At 34.8% G+C, this 19,661-nt stretch overlaps 1 protein-coding gene across 2 annotated transcripts in view; it reads left to right on the top strand.

The window, feature by feature from the left end:
* Positions 1-19,661, top strand: part of SPOCK3 (SPARC (osteonectin), cwcv and kazal like domains proteoglycan 3) — a 490,780-nt gene that overhangs the window by 462,508 nt on the left and 8,611 nt on the right. For both annotated transcript variants that reach the window (XM_033215626.1, XM_033215625.1), the window contains one exon: positions 7,403-7,624. In XM_033215626.1, coding sequence (XP_033071517.1) covers positions 7,403-7,624 — 222 coding nt within the window. The remainder of the gene's footprint in view (positions 1-7,402; positions 7,625-19,661) is intronic.

Raw genomic sequence — 19,661 nt, 5'->3', positions numbered from 1 at the left:
TGATTTTACTCTGATTTATGTTCATCTCAGCTATGCTATTGAACTAAGCAAGTACAATTGATAATATAGGCCTGCTAGTTCATAAGATTGGGAACTCTACTGTTTATGTGTCTACATTCTAGAATTAAATCACCTCATTTACTACAATAACATAAATAATCAGGAAATGTTGAATTTTTTATTGTAAATATTTATATTTGATAGCTTCTGCATTTCAGAATTTTTTGAAATATTTTTGAAGAGAAGAGACATTGTTTGACAATTCTTACAAAAGATGACATGTCTTGTGGGGACTCTGGTGCTTTCCAAGGGATTACAAAGATTGGTGAGTGTGGGAGGATGAGAAGGCAAGACAAGCAAAAGCATTTTCAATATTAATAAGCACACTGTGGTCTGGACCTGGAATTTGTAATCTTTTAATAGTACTGATACCATAGGATTCAGCAATTAAACATAAGTATTTGCCTTATTTCATGTAATCCTTACAATTCTGCAAAGTAGTTATTGTTTACTTCACTTTATAGTTGAAATGGTTGAGAGGGAAAACCCAAAGTCACACAGTAAATGGTAGAGCTAGGATTTAACCCCAGGTTTTTTGGGTCTAAGAAATGTAACTTTTATGTATTTATATACTTTTTTTGAGATAAGGCCTCACTTTGTGACCTAGGCTAGAGTGCAGTGGTACAATTATAGCTCACTGCAGCTCCAAACTCTTGGGCTCAAGTGATTTTCCTGCCTCAACCTTCTTAGTAGTAGCTGTGACTGTAGGTGCATACCACCACAACTGGCTTAGTTTCTTATTTTTTATAGAGACAAGGGGTGAACCTCCTACCTTGCCTCACAAAGTGCTGGGATTAATGGCTTGAGCCACCACAGTGGGCTTGAAACCTATACTCTTTCACTAATTATGTAATCTCCCAGTCAATCTCTCAGAATCTAGGTAATAGCCAATATCAAGTACGTGACTCAGCTAGGTTGCAATAACTGCCTCTGGTATACATGTGCATGCTGGCACATATACATGCTTGGACAGAGAATGTTTTCCTATTGCATTTTACCTAGCTTGGGAATGTTTATAAAATATTAATAACAATTATTTTGCTTGTATTATACTGTTTCTCAATGTTTTTGTTCTTTCCATGTAAATAAAAAATAACTTAGATTGAGATAGATCAATATATACATATAAAACTATTAAATGAATTATACTAAAAATGTCAATCAACTCTCTAGAGAAAGATTTTTGTTCATTTAATTATTTCTGTGCTTTGTTTGCTTGCATTTATTATTGGTCTGTGTGTTAACTATTCAAAATTTATATAATGTTTCTGAGTTTTAGAATCCTGACATTTAATAATTACAAAGATGTTTGTAATATTCATATTTCTCACAGTTGAAAATGTTTTCTCAAAGTCCCTCAGTCTTTGTATTTCTGCCTAAAGGAATTATTTTAAATTATTATTTTTAATACAATTGTTTACTTATTGTTTATTTCCTTGATAATTTTCTATGCCCTTACGTGAATTTTCTTTATGTTAATGTATTCCATAACTCATGACATCTGCATGTAGCAGCAGATTTTTAGGTGGTTATATTACTTTCTTTTTACAATTAAAGAGTGATCTCTTCTCTTTCTAACATTATTTTCATGATGACATGTAGGATATTGGTCTTTTTCCTTAGATTAGTCCTTGAGTGAGTGTTGTTAAGTATTTTCCTTTCTAGATCCCTTTCTTAAGCTGTACCTGCCAGCTAATAATGATAAATTTGTACTGTTTGGGTTACATTCACTACCTGTAATCTCACTTAGTTTTTCGCATCCAAAGTTGTCAATGTTATCTAAGAAGATGATGAGTTAATGGAATATTTGCTTCCAAGCCATATTTTAAAATAATTTTGAAAATGTCCTTTGAATCCCAGCAGAAAATGTTTTTGTTGTTGTTTGTTTGTTTGTTTTGAGATGCAATCTTACTCTGTCGCCAGGCTGGAGTGCAGTGGCACAATCTCAGCTGACTGCAACCTCCACTTCCCTGGTTCAAGCGATTCTCCTGCCTCTTCCTCTCAAGTAGCTGGGACTACAGGCAGGCACCGCCACACCCAGCTAATTTTTGTATTTTTAGTAGAGAGGGGGTTTCACCATGTTGGCCAGGATGGTCTGAAGCTCTTGACCTCATGATCCGCCCTCCTTGGCCTCCCAAAGTGCTGGGATTGCAGGCGTGAGCCACCACGCCCAGCCCAGAGAATGTTTTTTATTTCCTTCCTCCTCTCCTTCTGTCCCTCTGTCAAACTTCTCTCCATCACGAAGTACTCTTACTGGTTTAACTCCTTTTAGATTTTCAAATTTCACCTCATGTGTTTCATCCTTTATTGAGCATTCCTGACACTCTGCACTATTTTCTTTTTTCTCTGTTCTTAAAGTACCTGCTCTACCACTTGTCACTTTGGGTTTGTTGTTGTTGTTTGAACGCACATTTATATATGTTCCATATTTTCTATTCTTCATGCTTGTGCCCCACCCTTTACGGTGTTTGGCATATACTTCGCACTTAATTCATTTAATCAGTTTTACAAAATATTTTTAAATTCATACTATTTGCCAAACATTGCCCGAGCCATTCAGGATTCCAACAGTGAATAAACGGACCTTTTTCACTTCATGGGCCACCCTCTGAGTCTGCCTTCCTGATTTCTTCTCAACTGTTTGATATCTAAATGTTGGTAGTCCCAAAGACTTCATACTTTTTCTTCTAGCTGTAATCATTACCTTTAAGATGTTGTTCAGTATCCCATTTAGAAAATCAGCTATATACAGATGATCTTCAAATTTATACTTGTAGCTTTGATTCCCAGAATCTTACATTTAACTCTGTGTTCCAATCATCTCTTGAAAGTTCAACAGGTGTTTCAAACTTAACATACCCAAAGCCAGATACCCCACACAAACTCACTCTTCTGCTGTCTTTCTCAACTCAGTAAATGTCAAGTCCATTATTTCAGTGGATCAGGTCAATCACCTGAAGCCATCCTTGAGAAAAGAAGCAGAGAGGAAGATGGGTGATCTCTAGGTAAAAGCCGCGTCTCTACTGTGACCTATGTGAGTGAGCAGACTACTCATGCTCTGACCCCATCAACTGCCACTTTCTCCTCATCCATTCTACTCCAGTCACGCTGGTTCATTTTGGGGAAAAATTTTCTTATTCTGAACTTTTTAGACAATAGCTACTATTTGGTGACATTGAGAGCTCTGGACTAGTGCTATCATTTCATCACTATATAATACAATACAAATATAATGTAATATTATATTTAATCTATCATACAGTCACTATGTATAATATATTATATATAGCATTGCATACATTATATTATACGATAAATATTTATAAACAAAATCAATAGACATAAAAAGGAAACTGAAGTTCTAACCTGAAATCTCATTCTTGTCACCACAATGAAAATTAGACTTTTAACTCATTTTCTGGTGCCTAATTTGTCTTATGTAAACATAGCCATTCCAGCTTTTGTGATTCAATATTCCATTATTTTACTCTTAACCAGTCTGTATTTTTATATCTAAAATGGGTCTCTTAGAGGCAGCATAGCATTGAGTTTGATATTTTTGTCTGGTCTGACAGTCTCTACCTTTTTTATGTAAGGATTAGACCATATTAATTTAATGATTGTCAATACGGTTGTGTTTAGAAGTTTCATCTTGTTATTATTTTATTTTCTTGCTATTATTTTCTTTTTCTTTTTCTCTCATCTTGCCTTATTTTCAATTAGACCTATCAGTTTTATATCTTTTCATGATTCACATTTCAGCTCCACAGTTGGTTTAGATGGGAGGCAAAAAATTACTTCTCAAAGATGCTCATATTCTAATCTCTGGACCTGTTATATTACATGGCAAATAGAACTAAGATTGCAGATGGAATTAAACTTATGAATCACCTGACTTTTAAATAAGGAGATTATCCTGGATTATCCAGATAGGCCCTATCTAATTGCATACATTCTTAAAAGTGGACATCTTTTCCCACCTGTATTAAAAAAGAAATGAGATGGTAAAGGAAGTGGAAGAAATGGTTGAAGATGAGGTAAGAGACCACACGCCTAGAAATATGGATGGTGGCTAGGTGGAAATTGTCCTCCAGTGGTAGCCATCAAGGAAATAGGGGCCCCAATACTCTAACTTCAAAGAACTAAATCTTGCCAATAACCCACTGAACAAAGAAACATTCTTTGACACGGCCCCAAAAAAGGAACTGCAGATACCTTGATTTTAGCGTTTTGAGATCTGTGTTGGACTTTTAGGTTACAGAATTATGAAATAATGAATTAATGTTAAGGTATTAAATTTCTTGGTCATCTGTTACAGCAACAATAACAAACTAACATAGTTAATTAACTATATTTTACTTTTTGATTTTTGCCCTAGGGTTTATAGTATACATCATTAACTTATCACAATGTACCTTCAAATAATATTGTAGCACTTCACATATGCTGTAAGAAATTTGCCAGAATTCACTTCGCTCCCTACCCCAGCACACAGGCATTTCATGCTATTAGTTTCATTCATTTTAATTCTACATATGTCGTACACTCCACAGTACTTTGTTATAGTTTTTGCTCTAAACAACTCATTAGCTTTTAAAGTGATTAAAATGAAGTGAAAAACGTTTTCTATGTTTACCTATATATGTAGCATTTCTGGCCCTCTTCATTTCTAGATGTAGATCCAAATTTCTATGTGGTATTATTACATTCTCTGTCAAGAAATTATTTTAACAACTCTTGAAATCTTTCAGCTTTACATTGTGTTTAGAAGGCCTTTCTTTTAGCTTAATTTTTGAGAGATAATTTTGCTAGGTATAGCTTTTTTCTTTGTTTAAGCACTTTAGAAATATTCCATTGTTTTCTGGCTTCATAGCCTCTGAGGAGAAGCTTGCTGCCATTCTCATCTTTGTTTCTCTGTACAAAATTTCTCCTGTTTCGGTATTTGTTCTGGCTACTTGTAAAGTTTTGTTTTTCTTTTTGATGCTGGCTTTCACGAATTTGTTTATGGTATGCTTTAGTTTCATTTTCTTTCTTTCTGCTACTTGATGTTAATTGTACTTTGTGTATCTGTGCATTTGTAATAGTTTTCAAATTTAAAAAGTTGTAATTCATTATTTCTTCATATAATTTTCTGAACCCCCACACTTTGAGTATTCTTCTGAGACCCCAATGTCTTATATCTTAAGGCAAGTGACATAGTCCCACAGCTCAGTAAGGCTCATGGTTGGTTTTTCTTTATCATATTCTTTCTCCTATGTGCTTTATTTTGGATAATGTCTTTCACATATCTTCAGTTTCAAGGATTATTTTTCTTCTGCGGGTGTCCAATGTGCTTTTAATACCATCCAGCATGGGTTTTTTTTCATTTACTACATGTTTCATTTCTAGACATTCTAGTTAGAATGTTGCATATAGTCTCCAGACAGAAAACCCTAATTGGCAAATCCCTAACTCATGCTATTCTGCTCAGTTTCTCTGGGCAGTTCCTTCAACCTACAAAACCCTGTAGCACATATCTCATCTACTTCTGCATCCTCCAAATTGAGTCTGACCTTTCAGAATTGGCTGAATCCCAGAGAAGTTTTTGTCTTTCATCTATTTGGCTATACCCATCTCTCTTTCCTCAGTGCTCTTTTCCTGCCAGACATAAGATAGATAACAGATACTCATTTTAGAAAGAGATGGTCATTTCTCTATGTAGACCCATGTATACTTCGGATCAAAAGCACACCAGAAATCTCACACCAAGGTTGCTTTATTCATGTAATCCTTGAGCTTTTGGCAACTTCTGGTAATAAGAGTAGTTTAAACCAATATCTCAAAATATGCTGTTTTAAAAATTTGCTTCAAGGTAATAGGGACATAATCTACATTTTTAACCTTACATTTCCAGAACCAAGATAAGAGCTTGCACAGTAAATAGGAAATAAAGAATTCCTATTTACTGTTTGTTTGAGTAGGATAACTCTGTTTTGATTCTATAAACAATTTTACAAAGAGAATTTAAACACCACCAAAAAAATAAACACTGCAATTCTTTCTCTAAACTTTTATGAAAATGCCAGAACTACCTCTTTCACCTATGTATTCCCATTTTCTAATATGGTGATTCACAGATAGCATTAAACTTCTGAAAAATAATAAAACAAATTCCCGAAAGTCTGTGAAATTATAAATTTTTCAAGCCCCCAAATCTCCAATTTAATTTTTAATCCTAAGTATTTATATTTTTATTTCTATCATGTTTATAACTCAAAGTATAACAAGAAAAAAAACTATCAAAATAGATTTTGTATTACTAGAACATAAAATTAGCTACAAAATCTGAGAGAATTGCACTCATGAATCTTTAAACTACTCTTCAAACCCTGTTGTTGAAGATTACATCTTTTTGATACTGTTTTCATAAGTCCCCATGTCTCCAATATATCCTCTCTTCCATGCAAGTAACTGAGTTATTAGTTTACTTTCACTTGTAATGAGTAGGAAAGAGAAAATTAAACAACAACTAGATGAGCAACATACAAATTAGAGCTCACTGAATCCCTAAAAATAAGAATTGTTGAAAGCAAATTTTTAAAATAGTTCAAAACACTGGCATTGCATCTGATGCTATTTAGGACACTGAGGTTAGTGAGGTCTGCAGCTTACCAGGGGTTACCCATGTGGAATAGTGTGTAGCTTGAATACAAACCCAGTTCCATCATTTCTCTATACTTGCTCTATCCAGTGCACCATCTGGCCTCCCATAACAACACATTTGCATTTGTAAAATTTCCTTGAGGGAAGCAGGAGACCAAGTAGCTGTATAAATTACGTGATGACTATTCTTTCTCTGGTCAACAGGTTTATGTGAAATAGCAGAGTGACCAACATATAGGGCATTATTAAAGTTATTACTCATTTTGTGTAAAGTATGCTTTTAAGGTATTATTTTCAGTTCTGTGAATAATATATATTTTATTTTTTGTTTACAGGATATTTTAAAATAATATTTACATATATCTAATGAGATGTTTATCATGATATACTGTTTATTTAAAGACATTTGATCAGTAAAGTAATATAAATAATATATAATTATAATGGTAACTGCTATTGAATGAATGACTAATTAGTACCAGATGCTTTCTGATTAATTAATTCTCACAACTATCCTGAAATGTAGAAACTACTATATCCACTTTAATTTGAAACAAATTACTCATGATGAATTTAATGCTCTACTTCTCTGACTATTCATTAGATATCCTACACTAGCTACCTGCTATGTTGACTTATTTTGCTTTCCGCTAATGGTGTCTTTCATATTTAACTAGTCATTTTCTCTCTTTGCCTTTAGGATTTGATACCAGTATCTTGCCAATTTGCAAGGACTCACTTGGCTGGATGTTTAACAGACTTGATACAAACTATGACCTGCTATTGGACCAGTCAGAGCTCAGAAGCATTTACCTTGATAAGAATGAACAGTGTACCAAGGCATTCTTCAATTCTTGTGACACATACAAGGACAGTTTAATATCTAACAATGAATGGTGCTACTGCTTCCAGAGACAGCAAGGTAAAAGATGAGACCCCTAACGATGCAAATAGTTGACCTGCATGTCAAATTTTACTTATTTTTTACGATAATAAAACAGTACACTATGCTCATTCATTTTATATACGTTTTTGTAATTCAAGTGTTTAATAAAAGAGCAAATAAGCAGCTTGTTGAGCAAACAACTCTGCCAGAGATGCAACACATGCTAAATAAGATGAAAAATAGTAATTAATATTTTATATTAATGCACTGCATTATAGTTTCCATTATGAGCCACCAAGAAGCACATAGAGATATAAGAACATAGATATTAAAAGTAATCATTAAAATTAATTTGCTATCTGCTTTGCCCACAATGTAAAATAATGAGTTTTTTATCACTATACTGTGGAGTTGTAATGTTCTATTTTGTGATCGTATTAAATGAGTTGAGTGAACCAGAGCATTCATAATAAAGTTATTTTTACTCTTTAGTTGAGTACAGTAACTTAACTGTTTATGAGCCACTCTTAAAAAAGTTTAAAAAATACATTTACTGTATTAAAATATGTATTATACACACAAACACACATTGTTGGCTATATTACATATGTGCTTTCAAGTTAAATACTCTTAAAAACCTCCATCCTAGTATTAATGGTAAGTGTGCATTTAAATAATTTAAAAAATAAAAAGTAGTAAATCCAGCTAAACTGCCAGAAAAATACATGTAGTCATAGACGCTTTTCTTATGATGACAAATGTTATTTTAGTTTTTTATTCTTATTTTTTGATGTTACGATAGCATATTTTTGGTGTCTATACACAAAAACATTTAAAATATTCTGAATAACTCTGAATGCTTCATCTACAGAAATAGATAAATACTTTTATCTTAGAATATTCTTGGGATTTGTAGCAATATTTGTAAGATTGATTAAAGGTACCCATAGCAAAATTTTACTTTATTTATGTTTCATTTAAAGAGCAGCATTCTCCCAAAGTGTTAATTTTTGTATAGCCATAAGAAGATTTACACTCTGATTCATTTAGTGCATAGCAGAAATAGTTTAATAAATGGTACCTAAGCTAGTAAAAGAGCTTATACAACTTCTCTAACACTTAGAATGGTTTGGGTAAACTCTTAGCCAACATTTCATTACTTTAATTGCTAGAAGTTACAAAAGTTCTCAGGGTAACTGAGAAGGCGTGCTAGTGATATGATACAACTTCGTTTTTGTGTATTCTTTTAGTTCAATAAGTACTTTTATTAAAAAGTAACCATTAATTTATATGGTGATTTTTTCAAATATTCCATCTTAGAATGTTTTCCTGAAATTCTTATTTACTGTAGCGATAGATAGATAGATAGATAGATAGATAGATACATAGATACTCTATATAGCTGCTATATATAGAGTGCTCTCTCTCTCAAAAATAGGATGGAATGAGAGGTTATTTAATCTAGGTTTACTTAAAACTGTAATGAAGACTACAGTTGCATAATGTGGAAAATAATGATGTTTTTCTAAAAAATAACTTTCACATTATAAAATTAAAGTTAACTTTGAAAGTTTAATAAATGAGGTTAAAAATTTCAGCTGGGCACAGTGGCTCGTGACTGTAATCCTCGCACTTTGGGAGGCCAAGGTGGGTGGATTGCATAAGCTCAGGAGTCCGAGACCAGTGTGTGCAACGTGGTAAGATCCTGTCTCTACAAAAAATACAAAAATTTGCCAGGAGTGGTGGTACATGCCTGTAGTCCTAGCTACTTAGAGATCTGAGGCAGGAGGGCGAGGTTGGAGGCTGCAGTGAGCTGAGATGGCACCTGTACCCTAAAGCCTGGGCAACAGAGTAACAGAGTGAGACCCTACCTCAACAACAACAACAACAACAACAACAACAACAAAAGGAACGTACAATTTCAAGCCAGTGAAATACTTGGAGTTTTCCAAGAGAAAAACATGTTTTAATTTTGATTAAGAAACAAGTTTGTTTCTATGGCTAATTTTCTAAAATCATGACAATCAAGAAATATAAAATGAACATGATTGTAATTTGTAGAATTCTTTATTCTTAGTAATCCTGAAAAAGTGAGTAGGAGGAATACTAATTTGGAATTTTAGCTACCTTACGTGTTAAGAATGTAGTTTCATAAAAATATGTCTACTTCTACTTACTCTAAAAAGTAAATCATTTATTAGTTGCTATTCCATTGAAAATGCTGTTGTGTAAGATAAAGGAATGATAAAGAAAACTAACATTTATTCAGCTCCACCTGGTCTTTCGTGTACATACAATTATTACTCAAATAGCCCTGTCAAAGTATAAATATTCCCATTTTATGGCTAAAGACTGAAGTTTATTCATACTCAATAACCTCACATTATGAAATGAGTACATGAATAAACTGGTATTTGAAATGAAACTCCTTGATTTCTGTCTTCAAACATTTTTAATTCTGCTTTCAGAAATAGCAAGGTAATTCTATATAAAATGTCATAGAATCATCAGAGCAACTTATTGGAAAGTCTTATTCAGCATGAATAACATCAGCAAATCGTTTTCCAATAACTAGTTTATGCAGTGTTTTTTCTCAAGAATGAAATGAAAATTAATGACGTTATTGGAGGTTATGTATACATTTAATAAACAGGAAGAGATATCAAAGTGTAGTGCATGGGGGATTAATTCATTTGTTTTAAAAGATATGGTTTTCCTATTAAATGAAATAAATATGGAGGATTTGGAATTGTGAATATTTGAAATTTCTATGAATGAAACGAACCTCATATAGTTTTAAAAGTATAACCATTCTATGAGAGCCTGCATGATCAATAATGTATTGAGAAGAAAAGTGAGTAAGGACAGTGGCTTATTTGTAAAACTGCTCGAGGGCTGCCTTGTTGTGAAACTTCAGGGCACCATTGATGGTGCAATTCAGGTAGATGGTACCCTGTTGGAGTTGTGCAGTACACAGGCTGTGCAGCCATACGCTGCCAACTGAAAGATTCATTCACAAACCTCCATAATGCCCACTTTCTTTTCAGTTTTGACTCTATATTATCTATATATATTTGACAGCCAAAAACAAATATTTCTTCGAAATGACTACTTACAAGGATAGAAAACATGCTTTGTATTGTAGTAACTGTTGGAAACATATAAGTATTTTAAATGTATTTATTCTAATTACATTTTATTTAGTTCAAAATTTCATGGGTAAATCAAAATGCATTGCTACTGTTGTATTGAAAATTACCAATTCCTAATATGATGACTCCAGTGTAGGGGTCTGGGTTTTTAAATTCAGAATGCAGAACAATGAACAATTTTATATTCAAAACAAATAACATCTGGAAATTTAACTTTTACTTTTTTTTCATCTTTTCCCATATTAGTTTAGAACAGTTAATAAAATATTCTGATTAAAGTTTATATTTTGTTGATTTGTGATTCTCATACAGTTTTTAAGCACATAAAATAAGAATTTAGCATAAACTTGAAACACTCGTTGGTAGTAAACACAATGGGGGAATACATCTTATGAGACGAATCCATGTGTATAATCTAAGCTGACCTATTAGTCCATACCCTATGTAAACCTAATAGTCTGATTCTGTCCAAACTTTAATGCAATTAGTTAGGTTACAATTCTTTATCTAGATCAGTTCTTTGCAAGTGAGTTTAAATGATAGATGAAGTCTCAATTAAATGCTCTAAGAATACATAAAGGCCAGACTTACAGAGCTGGCTTATAAATAATAAGAAACCAGTCTAAAACCAAATATTATATGTGCTTGAACAATCCAATCAGTCATGATTTTCTTGAAATTCTAAAATGTTCCCTTACACAGAGCTTGTAACACTGGTAGTCAGGATTATTCTCTGAGCTTACTAATCAAAATTCCAATCAAATGTACCTGGATTTTCAGGTATAGACTCAAATGCACCAGGATGTTCAAGTAAACATTGGAAATACTATTTCTGCTTTACAATAACTAGCCAATTACAACTAGAAGAATTGTTTTCAATATAATATTAAAACTTAAGCTGGACTCTTTGCTCTTAGTTCTCAGATGTCATATTTGGAGAGCTATGACATTTTAAATGTCTATATTAAAAAACTATGCAATTTGATTACTAATTCTTTAATATAAGAGACTCAGAAGATTATTAGGACTAACAAAGGAATCAATTGGATCAATTTCAAAATGAAATAGAGCAATATGGTAATTATACAAGATTTTCAAACATGTTTCTTTTTCTTTATGTTTTATTTTGATATTTTTATTTTATTTTTTATTATACTTCAAGTTCTAGGGTACATGTGCACAACATGTAGGTTTGTTACATATGTATACATGTGCAATGTTGGTGTGCTGTATCCATTAACTCTTCATTTACATTAGGTATTTCTCCCAGTGCTATCCGTCCCCACTCCATACACCCCATGACAGACCCTGGTGTGTGATGTTCCCCACCTTATGTCCAAGTGTTCTCATTGTTCAATTCCCACCTATGAGTGAGAACATGCAGTGTTTGGTTTTCTGTCCTTGTGACAGTTTGCTCAGAATGATGGTTTCCAGCTTCATCCATGTCCCTACAAAGGCCATGAACTCATCCTTTTTTATGGCTGCATAGTATTCCATGGTGTATATGTTCCACATTTTCTTAATTCAGTCTATCATTGATGGATATTTGGGCAGTTCCAAGTCTTTACTATTGTGAATAGTGCTGCAATAAACATATGTGTGCATGTATCTTTATAACAGCATGATTTATAATCCTTTGTGTATATACCCAGTAGTGGTATGGCTGGGTCAAATGGTATTTCTAGTTCTAGATCCTTGAGGAATCACCACACTGTCTTCCACAATGGTTGAACTAGTTTACAGTCCCACCAAGAGTGTAAAAGGGTTCCTATTTCCCCACATCATCTCCAGCACTTGTCTCCTGACTTTTTAATGATCACTGGTCCAACTAGTGTGAGATGGTATCTCATTGTGGTTTTGATTTGCATTTCTCTGTTGGGGAATGATGATGAGCATTTTTCCATGTGTCTGTTGGCTGCATAAATGTCTTCTTTGGAGAAGTGTCTGTTCACATCCTTCACCCACTTTTTGATGGGGTTGTTTGATTTTTTCTTGTAAATTTGTTTAAGTTCTTTGTGGATTTCGATGTTAGCCCTTTGTCAGATGGGTAGATTGTAAAAATGTTTTCCCATTCTGTAGGTTGCCTGTTCACTCTAATGGTAGTTTCTTTTGCTGTGAAGAAGCTCGGTAGTTTAATTTGATCCCATTTGTCAATTCTGGCTTTTGTTGCCATTGCTTTTGGTGTTTTAGTCATGAAGTCCTTGCCCATGTGTATGTCCTGACTGGTATTGCCTAGATTTTCTTCTAGGGTTTTTATGGTTTTAAGTATTTAATCCACCTTGAATTAATTTTTATATAAGGTGTAAGGAAGGGATCCAATTTCAGCTTTCTACATATGGCTAGCCAGTTTTCCCAGCACCAGTTATTAAATAGGGAATCCTTTCCCTATTTCTTGTTTTTTTTCAGGTTTGTCAAAGATCAGATGGTTGTAGATGTGTGGTATTATTTCTGAGGGCTCTGTTCTGTTCCACTGGTCTGTATCTCTGTTTTGATACCATTACCATGCTGTTTTGGTTACTGTAACCTTGTAGTATAGTTTGAAGTCAGGTAGCATGATGCCTCCAGATTGTTCTTTTGGCTTAGGATTGCCTTGGCAACGTGGGCTCTTTTTTGGTTTCATATGAGCTTTAAAGTAGTATTGTTCCAATTCTGTGAAGAAAGTCATTGTTAACTTGATGGGGATGACATTGAATCTATAAATTACCTTGGGCAGTATGGCCATTTTCACAATATTGATTATTCCTATCCATGAGCATGGAATGTTCTTCCATTTGTTTGTGTCCTCTTTTATTTTGTAGAGCAATGGTTTGTAGTGCTCCTTGAAGAGGTCTTTCACATCCCTTGTAAGTTGGATTCCTAGGTATTTTATTCTTTTTGAAACAATTGTGAATGGGAGTTCACTCATGATTTGACTCTCTGTTTGTCTGTTATTGGTGTATAAGAATGCTTGTGATTTTTCCACATTGATTTTGTATCCTGAGACTTTGCTGAAGTTGCTTATCAGCTTAAGGGGATTTTGGGCTGAAATGATTGGGTTTTCTAAAAATACAATCATGTCATCTGCAAACAGAGATAATTTGACTTCCTCTTTTCCTAACTGAATACCCTTTATTTCTTTCTCCTGCCTGATTGCCCTGACCAGAACTTCCAATACTATGTTGAATAGGAGTGGTGAGAGAGGGCATCCTTATCTTATGCCAGTTTTCAAAGGGAGTGCTTCCAGTTTTTGCCCATTCAGTATGATATTGGCTGTGGGTTTGTCATAAATAGCTCTTATTATTTTGAGATTTGTCCCATCAATAGCTAGTTTATTGAGAGTTTTTAACATGAAGGGCTGTTGAATTTTGTCAAAGGCCTTTTCTGCATCTATTGAGATAATCATGTGGTTTTTGTCTTTGGTTCTGTTTATGTGATGGATTACATTTATTGATTTGCGTATGTCGAACCAGCCTTGCATACCAGGGATGAAACCAACTTGATCTTGGTGGATAAGCTTTTTGATGTGCTGCTGGATTCAGTTTGCCAGTATTTTATTGAGGATTTTTGCATCGATGTTCATCAGGTATATTGATCTAAAATTCTCTTTTTTTGTTGTGTCTCTGCCAGGCTTTGGTATCAGGATGATGCTGGCCTCATAAAATGAATTAAGGAGGATTCCCTCTTTTTCTATTGATTGGAATAGTTTCAGAAGGAATGGTACCAGCTCCTTTTTGGTCCTCTGGTAGAATTTGGCTGTGAATCCATCTGGTCCTATACTTTTTTTGGTTGGTGGACTATTAATTATTGCCTCAATTTCAGAGCCTATTGGTCTATTCAGGGATTCAACTTCTTCCTGATTTAGTCTTGGGAGGGTGTATGTGTCCAGGAATTTATCCGTTTCTTCTAGATTTTCTTTTTTCTTTTTTTTTTTTTTTTTGAGATGGAGTCTTGCTCTGTCGCCCAGTCTGGAGTGCAGTGACGCAATCTCGGCTCACTGCAAGCTCTGCCTCCCAGGTTCACGCCATTCTTCTGCTTCAGCCTCTGGACTAGCTGGGACTACAGTCGCCCACCACCGTGCCCGGCCAATTTTTTTCCATTTTTAGTAGAGACGGGGTTTCACCGTGTTAGCCAGGATGGTCTTGATCTCCTGACCTTGTGATCCACCCGCCTTGGCCTCCCAAAGTGCTGGGATTACAGGCGTGAGCCACCGCACCCAGCCTAGATTTTCTATTTTATTTGCGTAGAGGTGTTTATAGTATTCTCTGATGGTAGTTTGTATTTCTGTGGAATTGGTGGTGATATCCCCTTTATCATTTTTTATTGCATCTATTTGATTCTTCTCTCTTTTCTTCTTTATTAGTCTTGCTAGCAGTCTATCTATTTTGTTGATCTTTTCAAAAAACCAGCTCCTGGATTCATTGATTTTTTAAAGGAGTTTTTGTGTCTCTATCTCCTTCAGTTCTCCTCTGATCTTAGTTATTTCTTGCCTTCTGTTAGCTTTTGAATGTGTTTGCTCTTGCTTCTTGAGTTCTTCTAATTGTGATGTTAGGGTGTCAATTTTAGATCTTTCCTGCTTTCTCTTGTGGGCATTTAGTGCTATAAATTTCCCTCTACACACTGTTTTAAATATCTTCCAAAGATTCTGGTATGTTGTGTCTTTGTTCTCATTGGTTTCGAAGAACATCTTTATTTCTGCCTTCATTTTGTTATGTACCCACTGGTCATTCAGGAGCAGGTTGTTCAGTTTCCATGTAGTTGTGCAGTTTTGAGTGAGTTTCTTAATCCTGAGTTCTAATTTGATTGCACTGTGATCTGAGAGACATTTTGTTATGATCTCTGTTCTTTTACATTTGCTGAGGAGTGCTTTACTTCCAACTATGTGGTCAATTCTGGAATAAGTGTGATGTGGTGCTGAGAAGAATGGATATTCTGTTAATTTGGGGTGGAGAGTTCTGTAGATGTCTATTAGATCCACTTGGTGAAGAGCTGAGTTCAAGTCCTGGATATCCTTGTTAAGTTTCTGTGTCGTTGATGTGTCTGTTGTTGACAGTGACATGTTAAAGTCTCCCATTATTATTGTATGTGAGTCTACATCTCTTTGTAGGTCTCTAAGACTTGCTTTATGAATCTGGGTGCTCCTGTGTTGGGTGCATATATACTTAGGATAATTAGCTCTTCTTGTTGAATTGATCTCTTTTACCATTATGTGATGGCCTTCTTTGTCTCTTTTGATCTTTGTTGGTTTAAAGTCTGTTTTATCAGACACTAGGATTGCAACCCCTGTATTGTTTTGTTTTGTTTTGTTTTCCATTTGCTTGGTAGGTCTTCCTTCATCCCTTTATTTTGAGCCTATATGTGTCTCTGCACATGAGATGGGTCTCCTGAATACAGCACATAATGGGTCTTTACTATTTATCCAATTTGCCAGTCTATGTCTTTTAATTGGGCGATTTAGCCCATTTACATTTAAGGTTAATATTGTTATGTGTGAATTTGAACCTGTCATTATGCTAGCTGGTTATTTTGCCCATTAGTTGATGCAGTTTCTTCCTAGCATTGATGGTCTTTAAAATTTGGCATGTTTTTGCAGTGGCTGGTACTGGTTGTTCCTTTCCATGTTTAGTGCTTCCTTCAGGAGCTCTTGTAAGTCAGGCCTGGTGGTGACAAAATCTCTCAGCATTTGCTTATCTGTAAAGGCTTTTATTTCTCCTTCAGTTATGAAGCTTAGTTTGGCTGGATATCAAATTCTGGGTTGAAAATTCTTTTCTTTAAGAATGTTGAATATTGGCCCCCACTCTCTTCTGGCTTGTAGGGTTTCTGCCAAGAGATCTGCTGTTAGTCTTATGGACTTCCCTTTGTGGGTAACCCGACCTTTCTCTCTGGCTGCCCTTAACATGTTTTCCTTCATTTCAACCTTGGCGAATCTGACAACTATATGTCTTGGGGTTGCTTTTCTTGAGGAGTATCTTTGTGGCATTCTCTGTATTTCCTGAATTTGAATGTTGGCCTGCCTTGCTAGGTTGGGGAAGTTATCCTGGATAACATCCTGAAGAGTGTTTTACAACTTGATTCCATTCTCCCCATCACTTTCAGTACACCAATCAAATGTAGATTTGATATTTTCACATAGTCCCATATATCTTGGAGGCTTTGTTCTCCATATATCTTGGAGCCATTTTTTTACATAAAATGTAATAATTGAATATTTTGAATTCAATATATTATAGACTTTTAAAATCATTTAAATTAATTATACTTTGCCTTTTTACTGAAAAGTTGTACCACAGGACAATAAGAAATAGTATGTTATTTTGCAGTTTTAATATTTTATAATGCCACTTTTATATAGCAAGCATTAACAGTAAGTTTTTAGACTATGAATACAAAATGCATTAAACTGCTTTCAGATAAGACTATATATTTTACATATTATGTATGTATATAATTATATGCAGTTATCTCTTGATATCCAAGGGGTATCGATGTCAGGACAATTTGTGAACACTTTTTTACTTTTAAACTTTTAAATAAGTTTTTACTCTTTTTCTCTAAACTTCTCTTCTCACTTCATTTCATTTATTTGATCTTTAATCACTGATACCCTTTCTTCCACTTGATCAAATCAGCTACTAAACCTTGTGCATGCATTGCATAGTTCTTGTGCCATGGTTTTCAGCTCCATCAGGTCATTTAAGGTCTTCTCTACACTGTTTATTCTAGTTAGTCATTTGTCCAATCTTTTTTCAAGGTTTTTAGCTTTCTTGTGGTGTGTTCAAACATCCTCCTTTAACTCAGAGGAATTTGTTATTACCGATCTTCAGAAGGCTACTTCTGTCAACTCGTCAAAGTTATTCTCTGTCCAGCTTTGTTCTGTTGCTGGTGAGGAGCTGAGAGAGATCCTTTGGAGGAGAAGAGGCGCTCTGGCTTTTAGAATTTTCAGGCTTTCTGCTCTGGTTTCTCCCCATCTTTGTGGTTTTATCTACCTTTGTTCTTTGATGATGGTGACCTACATATAGGGGTTTGGTGTGAATGTCCTTTTTGTTGATGTTACTGCTATTCTTTTCTGTTTGTTGGTGTACCTTCTAACAGTCAGGACCCTCAGCTATAGGTCTGTTGGTGTTTGCTGGAGATTCACTCCAGACTCTGTTTGCCTGGGTATCATCAGGGGAGACTGCAGAACAGCAAATGTTGCTGCCTGATCCTTCCTGTGGAAGCTTCATCTCAGAGGGGCACCTGGCTGTATGAGGTGTCCGTGAGCCCCTACTGGGAGATGTCTCCCAGTTAGGCTACTCGGGGGTCAGGGACCCACTTGAGGAGGCAGTCTCTTCGTTTGCAGATCTCAAACTCCATGCTGGGAGAACCACTGCTCTCTTCAAAGCTGTCAGAAAGGGATGTTTAAGTCTGCAGAAGTTTCTGCTATGTTTTGTTCAGCTATGCCCCACCCCCAGAGGTGGAATCTACAGAGGCAGGCAGGCCTTATTGAGCTGCAGTGGGCTCCACCCAGTTCGAGCTTCCTGGCTGCTTTGTTTACCTAGTCAAGCCTCAGCAATGGTGGACACCCCTCCCCAAGCCTCTCTGCTGCCTCACACAGTTCGATCTCGGACTGCCGTGCTAGCAGTGAGCAAGGCTCCTTCGTCATGGGACCCGCCAAACCAGGCGCAGGATATAATCTCCTGGTGTGTCATTTGCTAAGACCATGGGAAAAGCACATTATCAGGGTGGGAGTGTCCCAATATTCCAGGTACCGTCTGTCATGGCTTCCCTTGGCTAGGAAAGGAAATTCTCTCACTCCTTGTGCTTCCCTGGTGAGGCAATGCCCTGCCCTGCTTTGGCTCACACTCTGTGGGCAGCACCCACTTTCTCACCAGTCCCAATGAGATGAATGTGGTACCTCAGTTGGAAATGCAGAAATCACCCACCTTCTGCGTCGTTCACGCTGGGAGCTGTAGACTGGAGCTGTTCCTATTTGGCCATCTTGGAATGATTCTCTTTCTTTCCATTTTAGATTCTGTAAGATGAATTTTTTTTTAGATTTTGCAAGATTAAATTCACATATTAAACTACAAAATATATGTTAAGCAACTATCTCATTCTTTATTCCATTTTTTTACATAAAATGTAATAATTGAATATTTTGAATTCAATATATTATAGACTTTTAAAATCATTTAAATTAATTATACTTTGCCTTTTTACTGAAAAGTTGTACCACAGGACAATAAGAAATAGTATGTTATTTTGCAGTTTTAATATTTTATAATGCCACTTTTATATAGCAAGCATTAACAGTAAGTTTTTAGACTATGAATACAAAATGCATTAAACTGCTTTCAGATAAGACTATATATTTTACATATTATGTATGTATATAATTATATGCAGTTATCTCTTGATATCCAAGGGGTATCGATGTCAGGACAATTTGTGAACACTAAAATCAAGTCACTCAAATCCCTTCTATAAAATGGCAAAGTATTGACATATAACCTACACACGTCCTCTTATATTTAAACCATCTCTATATTTTTTATTTTTTGAAAATTTTCAATTAGCAGTTGGTTGAATCTGTAAGTGCAGAACTCACAGATACAAAGGGCCAATAGTAAATATAAGAGTAACAATATAAGACAAACTATATTGTGACTATTTAGAATTTTACATTTCTCTACAAATGTCCTCCTTCAAGTGGTTAAGTTTGAAAACAGGCAAAGATTATTTCCAAATTGATTTAAATGTTTTCAGCTTATTTTTAAATAATGGCTTATCAGAAATAATTTTATATTATATCCTGTTCCTAAATTGCATATATGGATGAAACTAAAAAGACCAATATCTCTTAACATTATACAATATTAAAATTTATAATAAGATCTTTAATATAGCTGGAAAGAAGCATTAACTTTTTCATACATTACTTGTATAACACAAAGCTATTTGTCTAT

Source organism: Trachypithecus francoisi, unplaced genomic scaffold, assembly GCF_009764315.1.
Source record: "Trachypithecus francoisi isolate TF-2019V2 unplaced genomic scaffold, Tfra_2.0 Lachesis_group1, whole genome shotgun sequence".
Taxonomy (NCBI): Eukaryota; Metazoa; Chordata; class Mammalia; order Primates; family Cercopithecidae; genus Trachypithecus; species Trachypithecus francoisi.
This window is presented reverse-complemented; position numbering and strand designations above follow the sequence as displayed.